Source organism: Podarcis raffonei, chromosome 11 (genome assembly GCF_027172205.1).
Source record: "Podarcis raffonei isolate rPodRaf1 chromosome 11, rPodRaf1.pri, whole genome shotgun sequence".
Taxonomy (NCBI): domain Eukaryota; kingdom Metazoa; phylum Chordata; class Lepidosauria; order Squamata; family Lacertidae; genus Podarcis; species Podarcis raffonei.
The window spans coordinates 39,385,516-39,406,866 of record NC_070612.1 but is presented as its reverse complement, the minus strand read 5'-3'; the positions used below and the strand labels follow the sequence as shown (position 1 = coordinate 39,406,866).

The following is a 21,351-nucleotide window of genomic DNA, read 5'->3' as shown; positions in this document are numbered from 1 at the left end:
GATGACTAGGAAAACATATGCAAAGTAAGAGAAATTATGTACATGTAATTGCCATTGTGTATACACAATTTAGCTTTTCTAAGTGTTTTTTTTTTAATCATCTTCACAGTGAATTTTCATAAAAACACAAACTCTTATATAGGCCTTTCTGGGTTAGCAATTAAATGGTTATTAGGCTCCAAGACTGACGGCTGGACGTTTGCCAACACTGTAGAGGAGAGATTCAAGGATTTGGGGTAGAGTGCCTAATAAGTTTAGGGTAGAGAAGCACCTGAAACTGCATAACTGAAAGAAGAGAACTGTTTAAACAACCTGACCTGGTAAGCAAAAACACAGCCAAGTGTCTTGTGGTGCCTTAAAGACCAACATATTTATTATAGCATGAGCTTTATCAAAGCCTATTTCACTAGATCCCTAATATATTATCCTCAATTGCAAACTATATATGATCAGGTGTCCTTAATCTTGGGTAAGACATCAAGGTCTTTAACTAATACACATGGCAATAGGGAAAGAACAAGGGATCACCTATAAATCTTTTGTCTTATAAAAGAAGAAAAAACTCTAGTTCCTTATTTAGCTTACAGGGGGCCAAATCTTTGTCCTCAGTAAAATCCTATTGTTGTCTGTGTGCAATTTCCCCCAAAACTTCCCAGTTGTTTGTTTCTAATGTTACTAAGACATCCACCTATAGACTTCTTAAGAATCCTAAAAAGTTTTACCCACATAAATATTCTGGCATTTACACGAAATTGCATAAATCACACAGACTGTTTTACAAGTGGAGAAATGTTTCAGGACGTATCTTATAGGACGTATCTTATATGACCTTTAAAGCCCTAAACGGCTTTGGCCCTGTATACCTGAAGGAGGGTCTCCAACCATATCGTCCAGCCCAGACTCTGAGATCCAACTCCGAGGGCCTTCTGGTGGTTTCCTCATTGCAAGAGATGAAGTTACAGAGAACCAGGCAGAGGGCCTTTTCGGTAGTAGCACCTGTCCTGTGGAATGCCCTCGCAGCAGATGTCAAACAAATAAAAAGCTATGTGATTTTTAAAAGACATCTGAAGGCGGCCCTGTACAGGGACGTTTTAAGCACCATGGGAGATACTGGCAAGTGCACAGACACCCAGGGTAACTGGTTTAGCCACTCCAGCTTTAGACTGTTCTACAAAGAACAAAAGGAAAAATTCCGCACAACTAATTTAGTTTATGCAACTAAAATCATTTCAGATCTACCTTTAAAAAATCAACTTATTTTAATCTGATTGCCTCTAGCTAGTTTAGGCCAGTTCCCTGACTAGACTTCTAGAACATTCTTAGGTTGTTCTACACTTATGTAAAACCTAAGGATAGGATACCACAAAAACGAATCTGCATGAAGTTGACATTGCTCCAATTCTAACAAGTCTTCACCGGAGAATTCATATTAATATTCCGTCGAAACAGTCACTGGTTCTTTACAGATTCTGTTAGTGAGAATCACAGGAAAGCATTTATTCCACAGGGGCCTAGCATATGGTCATCTGAGAAGCCATCAAGCATTCTAAGCAACAGCGAGAACAAGCAGGACAATCCAGCTCTCCATGGACTCTTAACTCAGGGTCATTCTGAAGTCATCACAAGACAGATGTACCGATTGTAAATCTCCACCTGTTAATAAAGTGACATGACTACCTTTGTTCCTATTACTACAAGCAAAGCTATAAGCTGATCCACATACGGACTTCTGTTCTCACCTGCTTAGGAGTTACCCCCGGCATGCGAATGTCCAATGCAAAATCTGATAAACTTAGAGGAACCAGCTGCCTGTTGCTGCCCAGGCATTCATTAGAATGTGACTTGGCAGAATCTTTATACCTAAAATTAAAAAGAAATATTAAATATGTACCTTTTATTTAAATGCATTTCACAACTTGTATAACTCATACAGGTGCTCCAATAACTTTCACTGCAGCTAGAATAATTTGAGAAATCCATGTGTGGATTACATAATACAGTTTGAAATATTAAGAACTGGCAAAATATTAACAATCATTTCATACACCAGGTCAAATGGTGGCTAACATGTCCCAAGTTTACCATGTACTGATAGGAAGGAAAGTTGTATTGATGAAACAAGTTCTTGGATATGTTTCAGCCAACTAAGCATCCAAACTAACATGCCAATTCACACATGTATCCAAGGAAGTTTGCAGGGCTCCCCCCCCCCCAATTTACAACAAAAAAGCCCATGCAGATCTCTTTACAAGGAGACTACCAAGAAGTCACTTCATGGATAACACTTCATGATTGCTTCAGTTAGTTGTAACATGCAAACTATGGAATGAATTAATAGATAGGGAAATCCTCAATATGCAAATATACAGCAGAACTCCCAATGCATAGCTGAACAAGCCTGGGGGAAGAACTTCCTGCATTTCTCTTCTAGAACTGTGATTGAAAACAATTGTCTAATCACACGTATTTGCACCTTTTGTATGGATACCAAAGAAGTCATGGAAAATTTTGTTCCCTATTATTTGTATAGGAAGGGAATAAAAAAAAAAAAACTCCTATAAAATATAGTGGGGGAACCCTAGACATGCCTGCTAGTTTCAGGACAGCTAGATATAAGCAGCCTTTGAAGCAATGTGAATACTAAATATATCCATGGATAAATATTTGATGTGGCAATTACGGGGACTATGCTGTACATACAACCATATTGTCTTGTGAGCAAATAAAGCAGACTTCCGCTTAAGAAGGTATCCATAAATGCAAGGAGACATCTTCCAGAAGGCTAATCAAACAACTGATAAGTTACCTGATGCACTTTAAAAAGAGATTTCAAAGGACTAATGGGAAGGACATTGTATATAAAAATGTTACTTACTTACTACAGAGCCTGTCAAGCTCACATTGAATTTAGACAAAAAAGTTATTGCAAAACAGTATAAGAACGATGATGTAACATACTGAATATTTCAGTATTAACCAAAACCAATTATAATCACATTAAAAAATAAATAAAAAATACGCCAGTTATATTTTTAGAATGTTTTTGTTTACTTTGCTGGAAGCTTCACTTTTAAAGCCACAACACAAATCAAGGAAAAGCAGATGGCAACACTAAGCAGCGCACACTGATAAACAACCCACCTCTTAAAGACAGAAAGTGGGCTTCTGAAAGCCAAACAGCTGTTTTGAAAAATAAGGAACAATATTAGCAGGTTGTTAACGAGGCCAGCCATGTTCACCCTGCTGTTCCTGACCCGATTAAGGAAGCAGGGAAAGGGCAGTGCAGCTCTGTCGGCTGTGATCCTGACAATTAGGCAGCAGCACTGCTATCAGTTTGCTACTTCATTATGATGTTCTCCACAGGCATCCTACAGCTTTTGACAGACCATCTGTCCTGGACGGTGGTGTGCTCTAAATCAGTAAGGTGAGATGATACTGTGCTTTCTTCATTGGAAGCAGGGGGGGAAAGTAGGAAAGGGAGGAGGGCAGGGGAGAGAGTCTTTCCTTTGCTATGTCCAGTGACAGAGCAGAAGCAGAATTCACAGCCGTGGTGCTTTATTCCAGCCTACTGTAAAATCTCCATATTGGGGAAAAAATCAATCCATTTCACAGTGCAAGAGACTCCAAGTGGCACTGCAGAAACCCATGTCGCTCGTCATTCAGGACCTGCAAAAATAGAAACAGATAATGGGTGACTAACACATTACAGCATTAGTTCTCAGCAAATACTTGCTAAAGCCTTTTCGCACATTAGGAGTTTCACAAGCTCTAGCTCAACTCAGAAAAGGTATTGTAAACTTTGTTGACCCTCTCCCCTCCACCATCCTCACAACTCCATGCAACAATTCTCAGAAGTATGGTACATATTCTTTGTAACATGAACTGTGAATGCTAGAGGTGATGCTATCAAAAGTAGTTTATCAAACTCCCTAATGCCTTCAAGTGACAGGACTTAGAAAGCTTAAGTGTATTTAGCCATTACCTAGCTTTTCTTCCTCTACTTCAGAGAAGGCAGTATTCAGTGCTGAGTATCATACACAATATTCTTTTACCAAGAATTAAAGTCCACTTTTTCCATAACATTTAGAGCAAGTGCAAAGTTTGCTAGCAGAAACACACAGTCTGACCTTGCAGCTATAGAACAAACGGCATATAAATAAATGTGAATATTAAATAAATAAATAGTAGTTCAAATTTCAATGAACTTGAACAGTGTTCCTCAAACAGTGTGCTAGGACCCACCAATGCACCATGGGACACTTCCAGGGGGCCTCAAGACCACAGTCTGCCCAGGGTTTCCCACTTGCCAGTTCCATCCCCTAGCCATGTCATATAGCCTTTTGGTTGGACCACTGCCAGCACAAGCAACTCTTACATGCTGAGAAGTCATGGCCAGGAGACAGAGAAGTTCAGCAGGAGAAGGAAGGTCTCACGCCTCTGGGGTATATTCTGCCTGAAGTGTGGTAGGCTATCGCAATGCCTCCAGAGCAAATATTAATATTTAGCTTGAAGAAAGTTGAGCTATGAAACACCTTGCCCCAAGGAACATGCTGAGCCAGTAATTTAGCAATTTCCAAAGGTGGATTAGATCTCAATAGAAAATGATGTCAGTAATTGCCAACTGGTTATGCCAAACTCTGCCTCTACCTGCCACCACTTTGTGGTCCAAGAAATGTTCAACGTTTTTAAGACTGTGATGAATAGCATCACAGTTTTACATTAAACATTTGATAATTATATGCCTGCTGATCAGAATCACAGCACTATTTGTCTTGTAAGCTAATACTGCGAATATGGAAAAGTGAACATGGAGAATGTGTGGGTGATTAATGATATCCTAAATTTAAAAGTAACATATTGACAAACATAAAATGCAGAAGTGTTAAAAAAAACACACCCAGATTTCAGCAAGGTCAAGTTTCATCAAGAGATTTCTGTTTATTATTTATGAATTGCCTCAAGTATTTTGGGCACTATGCTGAACAACTAAGGGAAGCACTGTTTAGAGAGAGCTTTCAGTCTAGAAATGAAAACTGAGGAACAATAGAATAAAATGGGAACAAGTGAGGATAAAGGATACAACAACAAGATTACACGGTTGCTTAGGTTCATTATGTGTGCATCTTGATACGGCAACTTTGCTTTGAGTTAGAATACATGCTCCACAGGAAGACAGCAAATAAGTAGGGGAGACAGAAAAAAAGGTCAAGTAGAAAGGCAGGGGAAATGTTTTGACCTATTAGAAGTCAACCTCACTTTTATAGCGGCTGCACATTTCCTTTCCATCGTCAAAGTTTAGCTTGGACCAATTTGCATTTATTCCTACTTTGCAGATTTATGTTCTTCCACATCTTAAGCTGTTGGTTGATAGATTGATCAAAAAAACTAAACATTTGCTGCAGATGAGTGGAGGAGCAGGCGAGGTAAAACACTACAGATTTGACTGGATTGACTCAACGAGTGGCTTTGGATGTTTCTTCTATGGGAATTTTTTTACATGTCATCCTCTTATTTCCTTAGATTCTAAACAATTGACAGAAAAGCAGCCTATGTGCCCAATAGAAAATTCACAAACACTTTTTGAATATTACATATACAGTGCAAAAACAGATTGCATAGAACTCCTGTGTGCTTCCTATTCTACCTATTTAAACATTTGAAGCCCATCAATATTTTGTTGAACCTGGCATGAAGACGGCTTAAAACAGGAGGGTGATGGGTTAGTGAAGCATGTATCCCCTGTGTCATGGGACAGGATTTGCTTAGGTAAGCTTGTAAAACCATATGTGACTCTTCTAGAAAAGGGGAATTTGTGTGACTGTCTTAATTGTAGGCAATAGGTGAACTGCTTGGACTTTCGCTTGTTTGAAAAATACATACTTTGTCTTAAAGTGAGGGAATTGTCTTGTAGATTGTGTCAACACGCACACATACTGAAAATGAGAATTTATTTGAGGATTAAGCACTCCAGCAACACCCAAAGACATGTAGAACATTAAGACAATGGAATATGAGTGGCACATCACGCTCAATTCCAATTATAACAAGAGTCCCAGCATTACAGGACATAAGTACAGTATCAGTTTACTACTACAGATTTCATTCTGTGCTTCTGGACCAAGTCAACAAATGATTTAACAAACATCCAATGTCTCAATTTAAACTCCGTTCTTGGCACTTGAAACATGCCCAGCATCCAGCACTGAATAGCTAAACCAGAAAGCAGTCATTTATTTACTGTGAAGAATTTCAGTACAGCGGCACCTCGGGGTACAGATGCTTCAGGTTACAGACTCCGCTAACCCAGAACTAGTACCTTGGGTTAAGAACTTTGCTTCAGGGTGAGAACAGAAATCGTGCGGCGGCAGCGGGAGGCCCCATTAGCTAAAGTGGTATCTCAGGTTAAGAACGGTTTCAGGTTAAGAACGGATCTCTGGAACGAATTAAGTTCTTAACCCGAGGTACACATCCCCACCACTTACAATAATTAAGTGACTTTCCCCAACTGATTACCTTGACAAAATATGGATATAACCCACGAGAGGTTAACAGCGGAGTCCCATCTGTTTTTATTCTCTATTTTAGATTATTTCACTCCCCACCTGAAACTGGGACTTCCAGAAGTTAAGCAACTTCACACTTCAGAGGTAGCAATGGTGTGGACATAAAATGCTTAATTTTGACTAGTTTGGACCTATAATGTCTATACCATTACCATCCCGAAGCATAAAGTTAATTAACCTCCCAAAGAAATTAAACATCCCAGATGCCATCCACCTGCAATCTTTTCAACAAGTTGTATCAGCTCTTAACATTTTAACAGCTTTGCATATCCATGTAACAGGAATACGACATTGCCCCTGAACAGTCTTTTAACCAGTCTTCTCATTTCTCACATAATGCTCTTTTCAGGACGACTACTGTATGTCTGTGTGTGCAGTAGTTTCCATCTCTACTTACCCATTTCAAAACATACATACTGAAATTCAATGCATGTTTCATTCATGGAGATGAAACAAACATTGCTTTTGAAAGCATGCCTCCCACCTACTGGAACGCTGTAAATCTGTAGACTTCCTTCCTCCAGAGAATTCCAGAGTGCACAGAAAGCATTTAAATGGTTATGGATAATGTAGTAGACTGCTCAGCTAGTCAGAGTATCCTGCCATGTCTTATGCTAAAGCTACTCCATTTTCCCAGCAGGAAATATTCAGGAAATGCTCCATTTAACAAAGAGCACAATAATGATTAACAAGGCAGCAAGATCCCCATGAGATATTACACCTCCAGATGTCCATAATAAAAAGAAAAAACCATCAATGAAATTACACAAATAGAGAATAATAAAGGGAAGCAAAAAAATAAAGGGAAATGTACTTTTTCTACTGGCAAAGTGCTTCTAAAGAGTCACACACTTTTGCACAGAAAAAGAAATGCAGTCTAGATGTCTGCTATGCTTTATCTTTGCATATTTAAAGTTTTCTAAAATCGCACATCTACTATCAACATGGACAACCGCAAAGACTGCTAGCATAATTACAAAACACTAATCTTAGATTAATCATCTATTATTAGTATCAAACTACTTTCCTGTATTTTTTAAGCTTGTCTCATGGTTAACCTTCTGTTAACAGTAAATAAACATGTATGTATATTTCTTTTATACAAGACTTACATTTGCATTACAAAACTGATCAAAAGAAGTCATTTTTTGTGGTGGCCCCCAAGCTCTAAAATAGTTAGCTAGTATGATGCAACTGCCCAGAGACTGGCTCCTTCACATGAATTGTTAAGGCCTTTCTCTTCAGACAAGCTTTTAATAATTCTGGTATTGTTTAAATGCTGAATGTCAGTTTTTAATCTACAACTGCTATTCCTGAAACTTTATTGCCATTTTATTTTTTTCTTTAAACGCAACCCCCTTTTGGAGCAATTGTTGAAAGGTAGGCTATAAATTCACCAAATAAATAAAAATGCACTGCCAATGTGAACATTTATAATACAATGAAAGCACGGGCTAGGAAAGATTTTCACTAGAGTAAAAGTGGTTAAGAACAGAACAAACTTTTTTTAGAATCATTCCTGTTGAAATACATTCACAGCACTTGCTTGCAGAGGGGCAGTGCTTAAGTTGTATTCTCTGAATTCTCTATATAAAAATATGCGCCAGAAATTAGAATAAACCAGCCACAAGAAAGCAAACTGCAAAGCTAATGGGAAAGAAACTGCTGGTCTGACACAATGATCCCTGACTAAGATAAGGGGAAAGACAGAACATGAAGGCACAACTATGAATGCTAATACCACATATACTTTCTCGTTACCAATCTGCAGTACTGTCAGATGCTACTATTGGAAACATTTCTTTAAACAGAAGCCAAAAACAAATTTTCTGGCATAGTCAAACTATCATTTTCCTTTTGTTTTTTATTAAGCTATGTTTTTATACTGTAAACCGCCCTGTGATCCTTGGATGAAGGGTGGTATAATAAATAAAATAATAAGGCTTGGAAAGAAGTGGTCATACAAATGAGATAATAGCAGGTCTATGCATTTCCTTTAGAAGGTTCATCTTTGAAGATGACCTTTGGAGACTGCTTGGAAACTTCAGCAGATGCATAAAGAAGCTTCCCAATTGCTTGGAGGGGTGTGTGTGCAAGAAATCAGAGCATATAAACACTGGTTCTGTACCAGCTGCACTGACTGAAAGTGTGTTCTAAGGCCACTTTAAAGTGCTCTCTATCTAAAACCCTAAATGGACCAAGAAGATTATTTGAAAGACAGCTCACACCTATAAGAGCCTGCTCAGGCTTTAAGACTGGCCATGGAGGTCCTAATCACAGCACAGTCGTACCTTGGATCCCAAACGCCTTGGTACCCAGACATTTTGGCTCCTGAACGCCACAAATCCAGAAGTGAGTGTTCCGGTTTGCAAACGTTCTTTGGAACCCGAACATCCGACGGGGCTTCAGCGGCTTCAGATTGGCTGCAGGAGCTTCCTGCAGCCAATGAAAAGCCACACTTTGGTTTCCAAACATTTTGGAAGTCGAATGGACTTCCAGAACAGATTCCGTTTGACTTCCAAGGTACGACTGTACAGCACATCAGATTGACAGGTTTATAAGACGAACCACATGGCAGTGATGAGCATGCGGAACTCCCTCCCACAAGAAGTGTTTTTAAAATTGCCAATGGGTGATGCAAACAGGTTGCTTAAAAGATTTTAAATACAACTTTCAGAAAATTAAAAATCAATGAAATAAAACCCAGGGAAGGCAGAGTAAGAGACATTCAGCAGCCAGAGCAATAATTCCATTATATATTATGTTGCAACTGAGTTACATAATGTTTGATTTTTCAGAGCTTTTCAACTTATTTATTGAAGCCTGCACAAATATGTCATCTGCTTCACCTTACAGAACCAAGAGCTCGATTAATTACCTTCTCAAGCAATACTGGCTTTATTCCACACAACTCATAAGGTACGCACCACAGTAAATTTTAACAGTAGTTTTTGTGAGGAGAGGAAGAGCTTTATTTCTACTTTTGTGTAAGTTTTGTATGAAAACATTTATAGTGTAACAAAGTTATTTGATAAGCATCTCACACTTTGGTAAGATACATTAACTCCCCATACTACTAAGACACAATGTGTAGAACTAAATCGGCAACAAGAGAAAAACAGCTTACTTTTAACAGGGCACCTTGGTTTCTATTCCTGAGACACAGCCAGCTGTTTGCTTCTGAAAAGCTGATTACATGTTGCTTAGACTAAACTATGAAAGTGTCTGGAAAATAGGATTAACCAATTTAGCAGCGATCAAAACAAGAGGTTGAAAGAGGTGGTACGGTAACCCAGACAGAAAGGGGAAAGCAGTCGTCACTAGAGAGAATGAAAGGGCATTGACAATGGGGCAGGAGGTCACTTTCATATGTTAAGGTGAAGATACAGGATAATGCTTAGCATCCCTATTTTCTGTTGCCACATAGTGTTCATTCTGCACTTGTAAGGAATCAATCTTTTAGTGCAACAGCACCTATACTCTGGAACTGCCTGCCCTTTGACATTAGGCAGGCAACTTTGCTGCAGCTACTAAGAATTTTTTGTGTTTACCCCGATAGGCATGGTTAGCATACATTTTATTTGCATTTTTTTCTTATTATGCATATCCTGAACTGCTGATTTTATTTATATTTTGATTTTTTCTAAAGTTAAAAGCCAGAGTTAAAAACAAGTTATTGATAATGTTAATGGAAATGTTAGTTTTATAAAACTGCTTAGTGGTTGTTGTCCCCACCCCCACCCCCAATAATGGAGTATACAAATTCCATTAAATAAAACATGTGCCTCCACCCCAGCTGCCGGGGGGGTGGGGTGCAACACGTGCCCTAGGCACTGGCAACCCACGCTACACCACTGAATGGCAATACACAGGACCCAGCCTAGAAGAGAGCTTTCTCTCGTTTTTCTAAGTATCAATTGACAATCTTTAGAAAAAGAGCTAGGTAGATATTTTCACACACTGGACACCATAACAAAAGATACACCCTTTCCTGTATTCCCATCCATTTAAGATGATAGCAAGACATCTGCGACCTCAGTGGACAGACAGGATTATTCAGAAGGAGAAAGTCCTCAAATGACCTGCCCTTTGCCTAAGTTGCTGTTCTTGGCTGTTCCCCTTTCCATCCAGGAGCCATGTCCAGAACTGCAACACGTTCAGTAGCACCACAGGTGGGTTCCACTAACGAGACAAAATTGTTAACACGAAATGTTCGCCTTTTAAGAGCATTTTCCATTTAGAAAATGAGCATGCCTCTGCTATCAAAAGTCCGAGAAGGATACTCGCTGAAGAGCTGGCTGTAATAAGTCAGCGAACAGGATGCAACAAAGGAACAAAGGTCACAATGAAGTACAGTACCTGGAATGTAAGAGGCATAAATGTACCACAATAGCTTAATGCATGTATCTGGATAATGACATTTAAGTGGCACATGCCAACATTGCTGATATTTAACTCAAAAAAATTATGAAGGAAAACACAACCACAAAATTACAGCAGCATTCTCTAAGTGCATATGAACAACCACTTTACTGAAGTCTAATTTTCTCCAGGTTAAGCCCCAAAGGCTGAAAATCGTGCAACCTTTAGTACTTTAGTCTGGTAATCTTCCACAACAGGATTACCTAGTTTTATATTTATACAACTCAAGTCATCATCTCTCAATGACTCACAATTCTCACAAATCCTGAATTTCACTTTATCCTTTGCCTAGACAGTGGGTACACAGGTTAAGAGCACTTGTCATGATTTTGATGTCTCAGTACAGAACTATTATTCGATCTAAAATCTAAAAAAACAGGCCTGCAAAGAGCAATGGATTCAATGGCTTAGATCCTAAGCTTCAATAACATCTCAGGGTGGAAAGTTTCTCATTCAGTGGTGCCATCTGTACAGTACTTTGGAGAAGAATTCCAGGAAAATGAGCAGGAGGACATTACCACATTGAGAAGTGCACCTGTAGGGTAATTAAATCCAGTAAAAAATTACCTAACTGCACCACTGTTCCAATTTGCTCTTTCTCCCTCTCTACCCCATCCCAAAGTATTCAGAAGGGTCCCTCACAATTCTGAGAGAGGTTTTAATTTTTTTGCAGTGTGGTGGTGGTGTAGAAGGTTGCAGGGGGAAATAGAGGATGGGAAAATTTTCTTCTGTGAATTTCCTTAAATAGAATTATTTAAGGATCCAAGTGAAATAGTTTTAGTGTTTAAATCCTCATGAATTTAATTTCTGACCTTGTAACAATGCACAGTTAATTAAAAAGCAAGTACATTTTAAAAATTGTGAATAACTAGCACAATCCCATAACAGAAATATTTAGTTGTGTCTACAGTTGCATTAGGCAATATTGCTAATAGGCATATAATTTTTTTATGCATCTAAAACTATTATATTCAGTTTTTTATTATAGGCATGCTGTTCATTGTCTATATTTAGGATCATCTTGTTTAATATTTGCAATGTTTCACATAGTGTAGGCAAAGAATTCCAGCATGACAGCAATATTGAAATTATCCAAAAAGCTGTCAAAAGTCTGCACAAGCACTGCCAATCGGTAAACAGTGATTACTCAAACCTGAAATCTCTTCCAAAAGCAACAAAAATAAACTTGTTAAGAAGACGCTACATTCCAAGGAAATTATCAAAGAAATTCCATTCATCTCCTTCTTTCAATGCATTCTTTATACTGCTAATAATAAACCCTGATTAGGGTTTTTATTAAAAATAAATAAATCCATATAATCCTAAATTTATAATTCATATCCTGAAATGAAGCTATAAGAGTAACATGGATACATTTACAAATTGTCATATTCCCATAATATTTTTCCATGGTAATGCATAACAAAGTTTCCCTACTCCAACTGGTTCACATTCTATAGAATACAGTTTATTTAATTATTACTTACACCTTCATCCCACTTTTTTCTCCAAGGAGCTCAATGTGATGTACACAGTTCTGACCCTCCTCATTTAACCCCCACAACAACCCTATATGGTAGGTTAGGATGAGAGGCAACAACCGGCCCAAGGTCACCCAATGAGTTTCATGGCCCAGTGGGGATTTGAACCCTGGTCTCCCAGCTCCTAGTCCCACACTCTAAGCCAGCCTTTCTCAACCTTGTGTCCCTGAATGTTGTTGGACTACAACTCCCATCATCCCAGCCACTGGCCCTGCCAGCTAGGAATGACGGGAGTTGTAGTCCAACAACATCTGGGGACCCAAGGCTGAGAAAGGCTTCTGTAACCACACTGGCTCTCTAGATTTTACAGAACATTATTCACACCACAGAAACGGGTTGCAGCTCAGGGGTAGACCATTTGCTTTGTATTCAGAAGGTCCCAGGTTTAATTTGCAGCATATCCAGATAGAGCTAGAAAGACTTCTGTATGAAACCCTGGAAAGCTAGTCTGCCAGTCTGGGTTGACAGTATTGAACTAGACGTACCAATGGCCTGACCACATTACAAGGAATTTTCCTATATTCCTAAGGTATAAAACAGTTTAAAATTAAAACAGTTGGCTCTGTGTTGGACAGATATGATTTATGTGGTACTTTGCCTCATCAAAACATCTGTCTTCACTAGGGATCATACAGCAGATTTATATCGCCAGTCCTGTCTGTATGCATGGTTTCTGTTAAAGAATCCTTGCAAGAGGCAACAAGGGAGAGGACAAGGAAAGGCAAAACAAGAGGATGAACCAGCAAGGCAAGAGCCAGGAAGAAGCACAGCTTTGATTATATTCTATTTCCAACAGTTTCTAACACTATAATGCAGGCATGGCCAAACTTGGCCCTCCAGCTGTTTTGGGACTACAATTCTCATCATCCCTAGCTAACAGGACCAGAGGTCAGTGATGATGGGAATTGTAGTCCCAAAACAGCTGGAAGGCCAAGTTTGGCCATGCCTGCATAAAGTCTTAATACCATATTTTACATTAGGGGGCTTTCTAATGTTTTCAGATGCATTGCACTTCCTAATCTTGAACATGGAAAGTGGCCTCTGCAGCTGCAATCCTACACATACATCCTTGAGAGAGAGAGGCCCCTTTGGGCCTTTACTCCTGAGTAGACATGAACAGGATTGCCAGAGATGACCTGCACTTTCTAGGTGTATTACTCAGCAGTTTATACTCTTGTACATTTTACTGTACAACTTGCCTTGCTCAGCATACCTAGCCCTTTGCATGGCTGTTTCATTCTGCATTTTAGGTTGCTGATGACATTACTGTATTCTGCCCATGATTTCCTTTGCAGAAAGCAATCTTCTACCACCACCTAGCACTTATTACTCTCGTTTAAGGAATAATTTATTCTCTTACAGCTATTGCAATGCCTTAAGGTCATTGACTGCAAGCTTGGAACTTATTGATGATCACTTCCATGCCATACAGAGATGTTATAGATACGTAATGGCAGGATTTTGATGGAATATTCCATAGTAAAAAGACATAACAAAATATAATCCTGAGAACTGTGACTTTTCAGCACCTTGATTAAATTAACTGCATAGTTTTATTACACCACGGGGCCAATACCTCTGCTCTTCCATAACATAAATCCGTGGATGCAATAAAGGGAAGCTTATTGAGATTACAAGGTGTCCTTGAAGATAATGCAAACAAGCAGACATAATGCAGACGTTTTTACTGTCTTCAGTTGTATTATATTCGATCACAATAAAGAGATCCTTCAGATATGCTATTGTTGTGGTTTAGGGGCATGCATACACTCTCTCTCTCTCTCTCTCTCTCTCTCTCTCACACACACACACACACACACACACACACATTTTCAAGCCTACTCAGTGTTTCCTTTAAACATGATTTCAGCTGTGGCTCAGCTGCTCTAGGCAGGTTCATACAGCAGAACTGAGCTATAATGAATACCATCCTTCATACACCAGCAAGTTGCCCCTGTACACAGGCTAGGGCAGGCATCCCCAAACTCGGCCCTCCAGCTGTTTTGGGACTACAACTCCCATCATCCCTGACCACTGGTCCTGTTAGCTAGGGATGATGGGAGTTGTAGTCCCAAAACAGCTGGAGGGCCAAGTTTGGGGGTGCCTGGGCTAGAGCAACAGTTCCTTCCCAAGCAAGAATGCCAAGGTTTCTGCTTTCCTTGGAAAATGTGGATACAGATCACACCATGCACTGGAATTTCTCACCAATAAAATTTATTGTAAGTTTAAAAAAATCTGCTTCTAGGTGGATTCAAAGCATTTTCTTACTATAAAAAGAAGCCTCTTTATCCAGTGCCAGTGAAAAAAGTTTGCACTCAAGATTTCTCACAAGGTTTGCTGCAGATAAGGTAGTTTATTGTTTGGGGATTTTTGCTATATATAAAAAAATCTTTATAAGAATTTCAAGTATGTTGTAAACATGATTAGAAATTTTTAGGGGTTTTTTCTGATCTGTCACATTTCACTATTTGAAAATAAACTTATTCACAATAACTTAAACTTGAAAACTCAGTTTAGGAAGACAAAATCTATATAGTTCATCCACAAGGTACATGTGTTGACTTTAAATGTTGTTTACTTGATTTGATTATGTGTTTCAGCAGCACACAATGCTTAACAGCACACTCTAATAATAATTTAATGATGGCACAAGACATCCGTGAATTAATATTTCCCATTTTCAGCCCATAAAAAAGAAGTCCCTGATCATTCCTTTATGAAGCAAAATATGTCGGTATCCATCTAAGGAATTTCTGTGACATGAACCGGCCTGGCTGCTCCCACCTTGTAACCAGTAGGTGAAATCAAGAGTTGTGATTGACAAACAGTTGTTTGGACACCAGTCCCATGGGGCATACACTTGCCCCGGGCCTCAGACAAGCTCTGAACAGGTCTGCCTAAGGTTCTAAATTGCTGTTTACCCTTTCCTTTGGCACACTTTTATTTTGGGGCCTTCCACTCCACCTGCAAATGAGGACACAAATTTGCATATAACAAAACATATGCAAATCTGTGTACTATTTTCTGAGTAGATCAGAGGCCCTAATACACATACAGTGTACTGGACCTAGAAAATCCTGGTTGGACCCATTCAATAGAGGCATATTGGTAAAAAAAAAAACATGTTGCACATTTTGCTTTGTTTTCTCACATTGTTTCATTCCCACAAGAGCTGTACTCAAAAGGAAGAGAAAAGGCACGCTTATGTGTTTTATTTGGAAAAAAAGACCACATACAGTAGTTCTTTTGAACAAGGACAAAACATTTTATTCCTCACTGAAGCACCATGTATAAAGGCAGAATTTCTCCGGAAAACTGCTTGCGTGAACTTACAAGGCCTAAAAATCAAAACTGAAAGTGAGAGAGAAAAATGCTATTTATACCACAGCTGGAGCTGTAGGAGCTCCATTTGTCTTACAGTTTACATTCAGACCATTTAACACTTGAATCTAAGACGAAAACATTTCTCACTGGTGCTAATGAAGAGCTACCAAGCTTCCTGCAGAAAGGAACAAAAGCTCTAAAGCTTTATGAAACTGAATCCAAGTGCACATGCTAAATCTTACAGCAATTCCTCCCCACCGCAAAAAGGGGGCACAACAACAGGAATGAGCCACCAGGCTATAAACAATTTCTGGATAATATCCCTTTCTTAAGAACCCACAGATAGCCTACTGACCAAGGCATCCAAAAAGAGAGCTTCTTTGACAACCCTACTTCAAAGCATGTCTCTATGTGCTTGTGGGAATAGCGAGTTAGTAGGACAGTTCTTCACACGTAGCCAAGTATTTGTACTGTATGTTTCCACAGTAATGTATTCATTCTCTGATTTAAAATCACATGAACAACCGACCCTCCAAGTGTCCATATTTTCCAAGGACAGTCCCGGATTTACAAAAGCTGTCCCAGTTTCTGATTTGATCCCAGAATGTCCCGCTTTTCCTTATGGCATCCCTATTTTCATCGGAGATATGTTGGAGGGTATAGAGTTATGTGACCCCTGAGCCAAGGAGATAAGTAACTATACAATCTTTTACTAACTGTATCCAGAGGAGTGCAGAATAATCCTAAATTTGGGGGGGGGGGAGAGAGAAGAAGAGACAGAGGCTGAAGTATGCAAATCTTTGCTGGGTTCTCACCAACAGTACAAAATGAGGGCAAATGAGTATTTCCTTCATATAAAATATATTGCAGTGGTTTACAATAGGTATAAAAACAAAATCAAACAAAAAATGCAGAGGTACCTTGGGTTACATACTCCGCTAACCCAGAAATAGTACCTCGGGTTAAGAACTTTGCTTCAGGATTATAAAATAAATCGTGCTCCGGCGGCGCAGCACCAGCAGGAGACCCCATTAGCTAAAGTGGTACCTCAGGTCAAGAACAGTTTCAGGTTAAGAACGGACCTCCGGAACGAATTAAGTACTTAACCCGAAGTACTACTGTAATTAAAAAGTTAAAAACAAACATCAGCAGTAGAGTGTGTGTTCTAAATTGCCTGACTATACAATGGAAACGTTTTCAGTGGGCATTTAAAAGTTGGCACAGAAGGTACCCGCTGATCTTTGGTATACTTTAATCTCCAGTTTGGAGGCATGTTGACTTGGTGGTGTTGGATCCTTTGGGTCCAACAGCTCCCCCTACTCATTTTCGCTGGCACGCACCCTTTTTGTGGCCCTATCAACTGGTGCCAGAAGGGCAAGAGCATCTCAGGGGCCTAAGGATTGCTACGTTAACAGACTGTTTCTAAAAGCAGCAATGAACATAGTGCAACCAACCTTATACAAGTAAGACTAAAAAAAACCCTGCACATTAAAACTTGCAGCAATAAAGCTAGGCACCACACATTCAAATTCAGTCAAAATAGGAGTGTCTTCAATTTCTGGCAAAAGGGATTCAAGCAGGAAACCTGACTAATTTTAACTGGAAGAGTTTTATAACACAGTGGAACCGCCACAGACAAGGAAGTCTCTTTTGTTAACTGACCTCCAATGTTGATCTCAGTTCCCAAGCAATCTTTAATGTAAACAGGAACTAAACAATTTAGAGTTTTAAAGGCTAGAACCAGCACTTTGACTTGAGCCCAGGCGCAAATAGGAAGCAATGGGGCTTACCAAAAAACAAAACACAGAATCATATGCTCTGACCTACGTGCAACAGACTAAAGCCTAGTCACTGCATTTTAAACCAAGTGAAGCTTCTCAACAGTCTTTATAGACAGGCCCCATGCAAAATGCATTATTACAATATCTGAATCTGGAGTTTCTGTACTATGTAAGAGAGGGACATCAAACCTCCCATCTGGAGAGTCCAAATCAGGCTTCGCTACCCGATGCCCTCTAGATGTGGTCCCGTCTCCCATCAGCCCCTGTCAACATGGCCAATAGTCAGGGATTGCAGAATTTGTAGTCCAACAACATTTGGACAGCACCAAGTTTGGAGCAATTGGTCTAAAGACTAAGTATATATTTGCTCACAAATGTTATTGACATTCTGCTCACTCCTTTAACATTGCACAGAACCGGCACATAGTTTTAAATGTTGGTATGCAAGTTGGGCTGCCCTTGTTCATCTCAAAAGAATAGCAAGGTGCCTAGAGAAGCAATTCAGAAGAAGGCTTCCCTCAGATGTTGGCCGAGGTCAGCTATCAACCCTTTGTTCTCAGATAAAACTGTCCTCCTCCACCTCCACCAATCCAAATGCAGAACACAGAGCATTTTATAAAGAAGATTTCAAAGAGTAAACAGAACTGCTGCATTTAAATCTACTCCCCATGGGTTCTTCCCGTCACAACACATCTCTCAGCTAGAAATGTATAAACATTGCCTGCATTTTAATATGAAGTGAGGAATTTTGACTGTGTGTAGAAACAAATGTTCCTTTGTCTTTTTAGGATGCTGAGAAACCCACCTTCCCAATCAACAGCAAAAAGAAAGGCTTGCCGCTTCTTTTTCTATAGTAACAAATAATGTTACTTGTCAACTTTATAGTGCACGCTGTAAGATCTGGTTCCCTGTGTTCAGACTGTGGTGGAGGTTCAGCTGATCGGGACAAGAGAAAAAGCCTCCTTGGTGGTTCCACCCAAACAATGGAAATCTTTTGCTCCCATGAGTCTTGGTTGGCTCTGTCCTTCGCTGTGTTTCACCAGATAACAAAGACTATTGTTACTGGGTAGATGGTTTTATATCTGATGTCTGTTTCATCAATTGAACCTGCCTCTTTTAGCATTGTTATTTTTACGGAATGTTATAATTGCATTTTATAATTGGTTTTAATAGTTAGAGGGCAGCCCGGGCACTGTGTAGGCACTCAAATGTTGTGGTATATAAAACCCTATGTAGATAAATCTCTGAATGCAGTGGGCCACATTTCTAGCTGGCACTTCATCTGTCAAGGAACCAAGCTCTGTTCCCCACCCAGCTTATCCAAATCTACAGCATATTTTCCAGTGATCACTATTTACTGTGCTGTAAATTATTTACACAGCTTCTGCTGGAGAAGAGGGACACTCCAGGGAAGATCCACCTGCCTCTCCTGAGCAGAGTTGATGAGAAATTGTAACTACCACACCTGGAATTGAGCTCTGCTCATCACTCGGCCTCCTCTGCAGCATCTTTTTAAAAAATAAAACATTTAATAGGTGGCTGTGTGCAAAACACACTGTCATTCGAATGACTTTCTGGACTGACTGGGCATGGTGTTGTATGGGTGTGATGGTTTTCTTTTCACTGACTGTAAATATGCCAGTTTGACAACTGAGAAAGGATTATATGCCTAAGGAGCGTGTGCACCCTGTCTGCTGGCAAAGTTCCTTCCTATAGCAGCAGCTTCCCTACACATGCCTGCCAAAATCAACCCGCTTGCTGCCAAGTGATCTGTATTTAGCCCTAAACCTTACTCCTAAGGCATACATTTTATAAAGCCCTAATCTGCAACTCGAGCAACTACTGTGGCATCAAGACAAGAACGAAAGAAAGAAAGAGGAAGAAGAAATGTAAGCAAACAGAAAATAAGGAGCAAGGGACAGGTTGCTGTTGCCACTTTCACACACAAATACAATTCATTAGGTAGTGCCCCATTTTGCCAATTTATATTGAAAGTTAATTTATGGGCTGCTCTTTGCTATAAATTAGCATTCAATATAAAATTATGAATTTCCTACATACTTGGACTTTTGAAGAAAGTTCTATTTACTACTTTTAAGTTATTCACATTTTTAAGTACATAATAAAATATTGTTATTGCACCGAACTATGCAAACATGTATGGAACACGTAGGATTAAAGAATGGGAAGGGAGAATTCAACCAATCCGCAATATCACAATGTCAGCTGCTAGCATTTATCTTCAGAAGAAAATGTGCTTTTCAATGTACTATTACTTCAAATATGTTAGTTGATACATTGTAGTTGAATGCACTAGCACTGCTACATTTCAGAAAGCAGAGAACAATTGTTAATCCAATTGTTTCTTAGTTACTGACAACTCCTTGAGACCATCTGGCACCAATGTATTTTAAATGCCTCATACAAAATCCATATCTGCTCAATGGATTTCACCATCCAGGATGGAAATGAGGCAAAAGCAGCTGGTTCTTCCTACCATTAATCCATGGACCAGGGTCAGTCAGTAAAATGCCACCAAACTATCAATATCAATTGCAGCCAACTCAACTTTAATCTCCATCAAAGGGAGTCAACTTACTATTTGACAATAACTTCTTTCTTTTCTTAGTATGGAAATATGAGAATCCCCTAAACAGTGGAAAGACGAACCTTACACTCACTTATAAGGAACAAAGCACATTTCACATAGGAGTGACAAGGCTAAACAGGATTCTCATTACATCATTCATAGAACTTTTCGGAGGAATCTCATTCCATTCTTCCCACTACCATACTTCTTTTAATAGCTTACAAGCACACACACATTCTTGGTGCATTTAGGAAGAGCACTGATACTTGGGACAATGCTAAAAACAGTTAAAACACCCACTGCAACTAAGGATCTAGTTAAGTAGCAATTTTATAATTATATTCATTGAAATGATTTTAAGCAAGGTCTCGCTAGTTCTCTTCTCGAGAGGTGAGAACCTGATTTTGAGCCGGAACCTATATCTTGATAAAGTAGGATGCCTGTGATAATAATGTCTGTTGTCGCATTACTATGCATAGTACAATCAAATTAGTACAGAAGCTTGTATTAACTTGACTGAGCCTTGTCTTCATATGTGCTCTGACTAGTAGTGATAGAAGCAACACCTATTCTTATCACTTGCATTGCTTGGGCATTTGCCTCATATATTTTTCTCTTGGATCTCTGTCCTCAGGGTATAGAAACCTACCTATTTAGGCAATGACTTATGCATCTTATAAAGGATGACTACTGGGCCATGAAAGCTTATAGAATGATATATTTGTTACTCTTTAAAAAGTGCCACAGAACTCGATTTATGTTGTTCCATACCAGCGTGGCTACCCCTCTGGAATTCATGCTGGTGTCATCCCTTTAAACCACAGATCTTTCATTAAAGTGGAAACCTTGACATCTCTATTTTTGTCTTAGTCAAGAATGCTTGGCTGGAGGTAAGCTCAGATGGGAGGTTAAAATTAACTCATGTGATAATCACAACGATTCTTCCAACATCGCCTCCTGGAAGCAGAGTGAAGGCAGATGGTGCCTATGTATTCAGCTAGAGTAAACACTGACCACAGTGTATCTGCCAATCAAATACTTGGTGAAGGGATGAGCTCCATCTGTGTTTTAATTACTTTAAATAAATCCATTCACTTTAACTGCCACTACTCCACATTCTCATAAAGAAC

The 21,351-nt window shown here is 39.3% G+C and overlaps 1 protein-coding gene across 8 annotated transcripts in view; it reads right to left on the bottom strand.

Moving 5' to 3' along the window:
• The window catches only part of PAM (peptidylglycine alpha-amidating monooxygenase), a 119,809-nt gene that overhangs the window by 75,375 nt on the left and 23,083 nt on the right, over nt 1–21,351 (bottom strand). For all 8 annotated transcript variants that reach the window (XM_053408350.1, XM_053408347.1, XM_053408351.1 and 5 more), the window contains exons 2-3: nt 3,142–3,666; nt 1,740–1,860 (exon numbers count right to left, since the gene is read on the bottom strand). In XM_053408350.1, coding sequence (XP_053264325.1) covers nt 1,740–1,860; nt 3,142–3,233 — 213 coding nt within the window. In that variant the 5' untranslated portion in view covers nt 3,234–3,666. The remainder of the gene's footprint in view (nt 1–1,739; nt 1,861–3,141; nt 3,667–21,351) is intronic.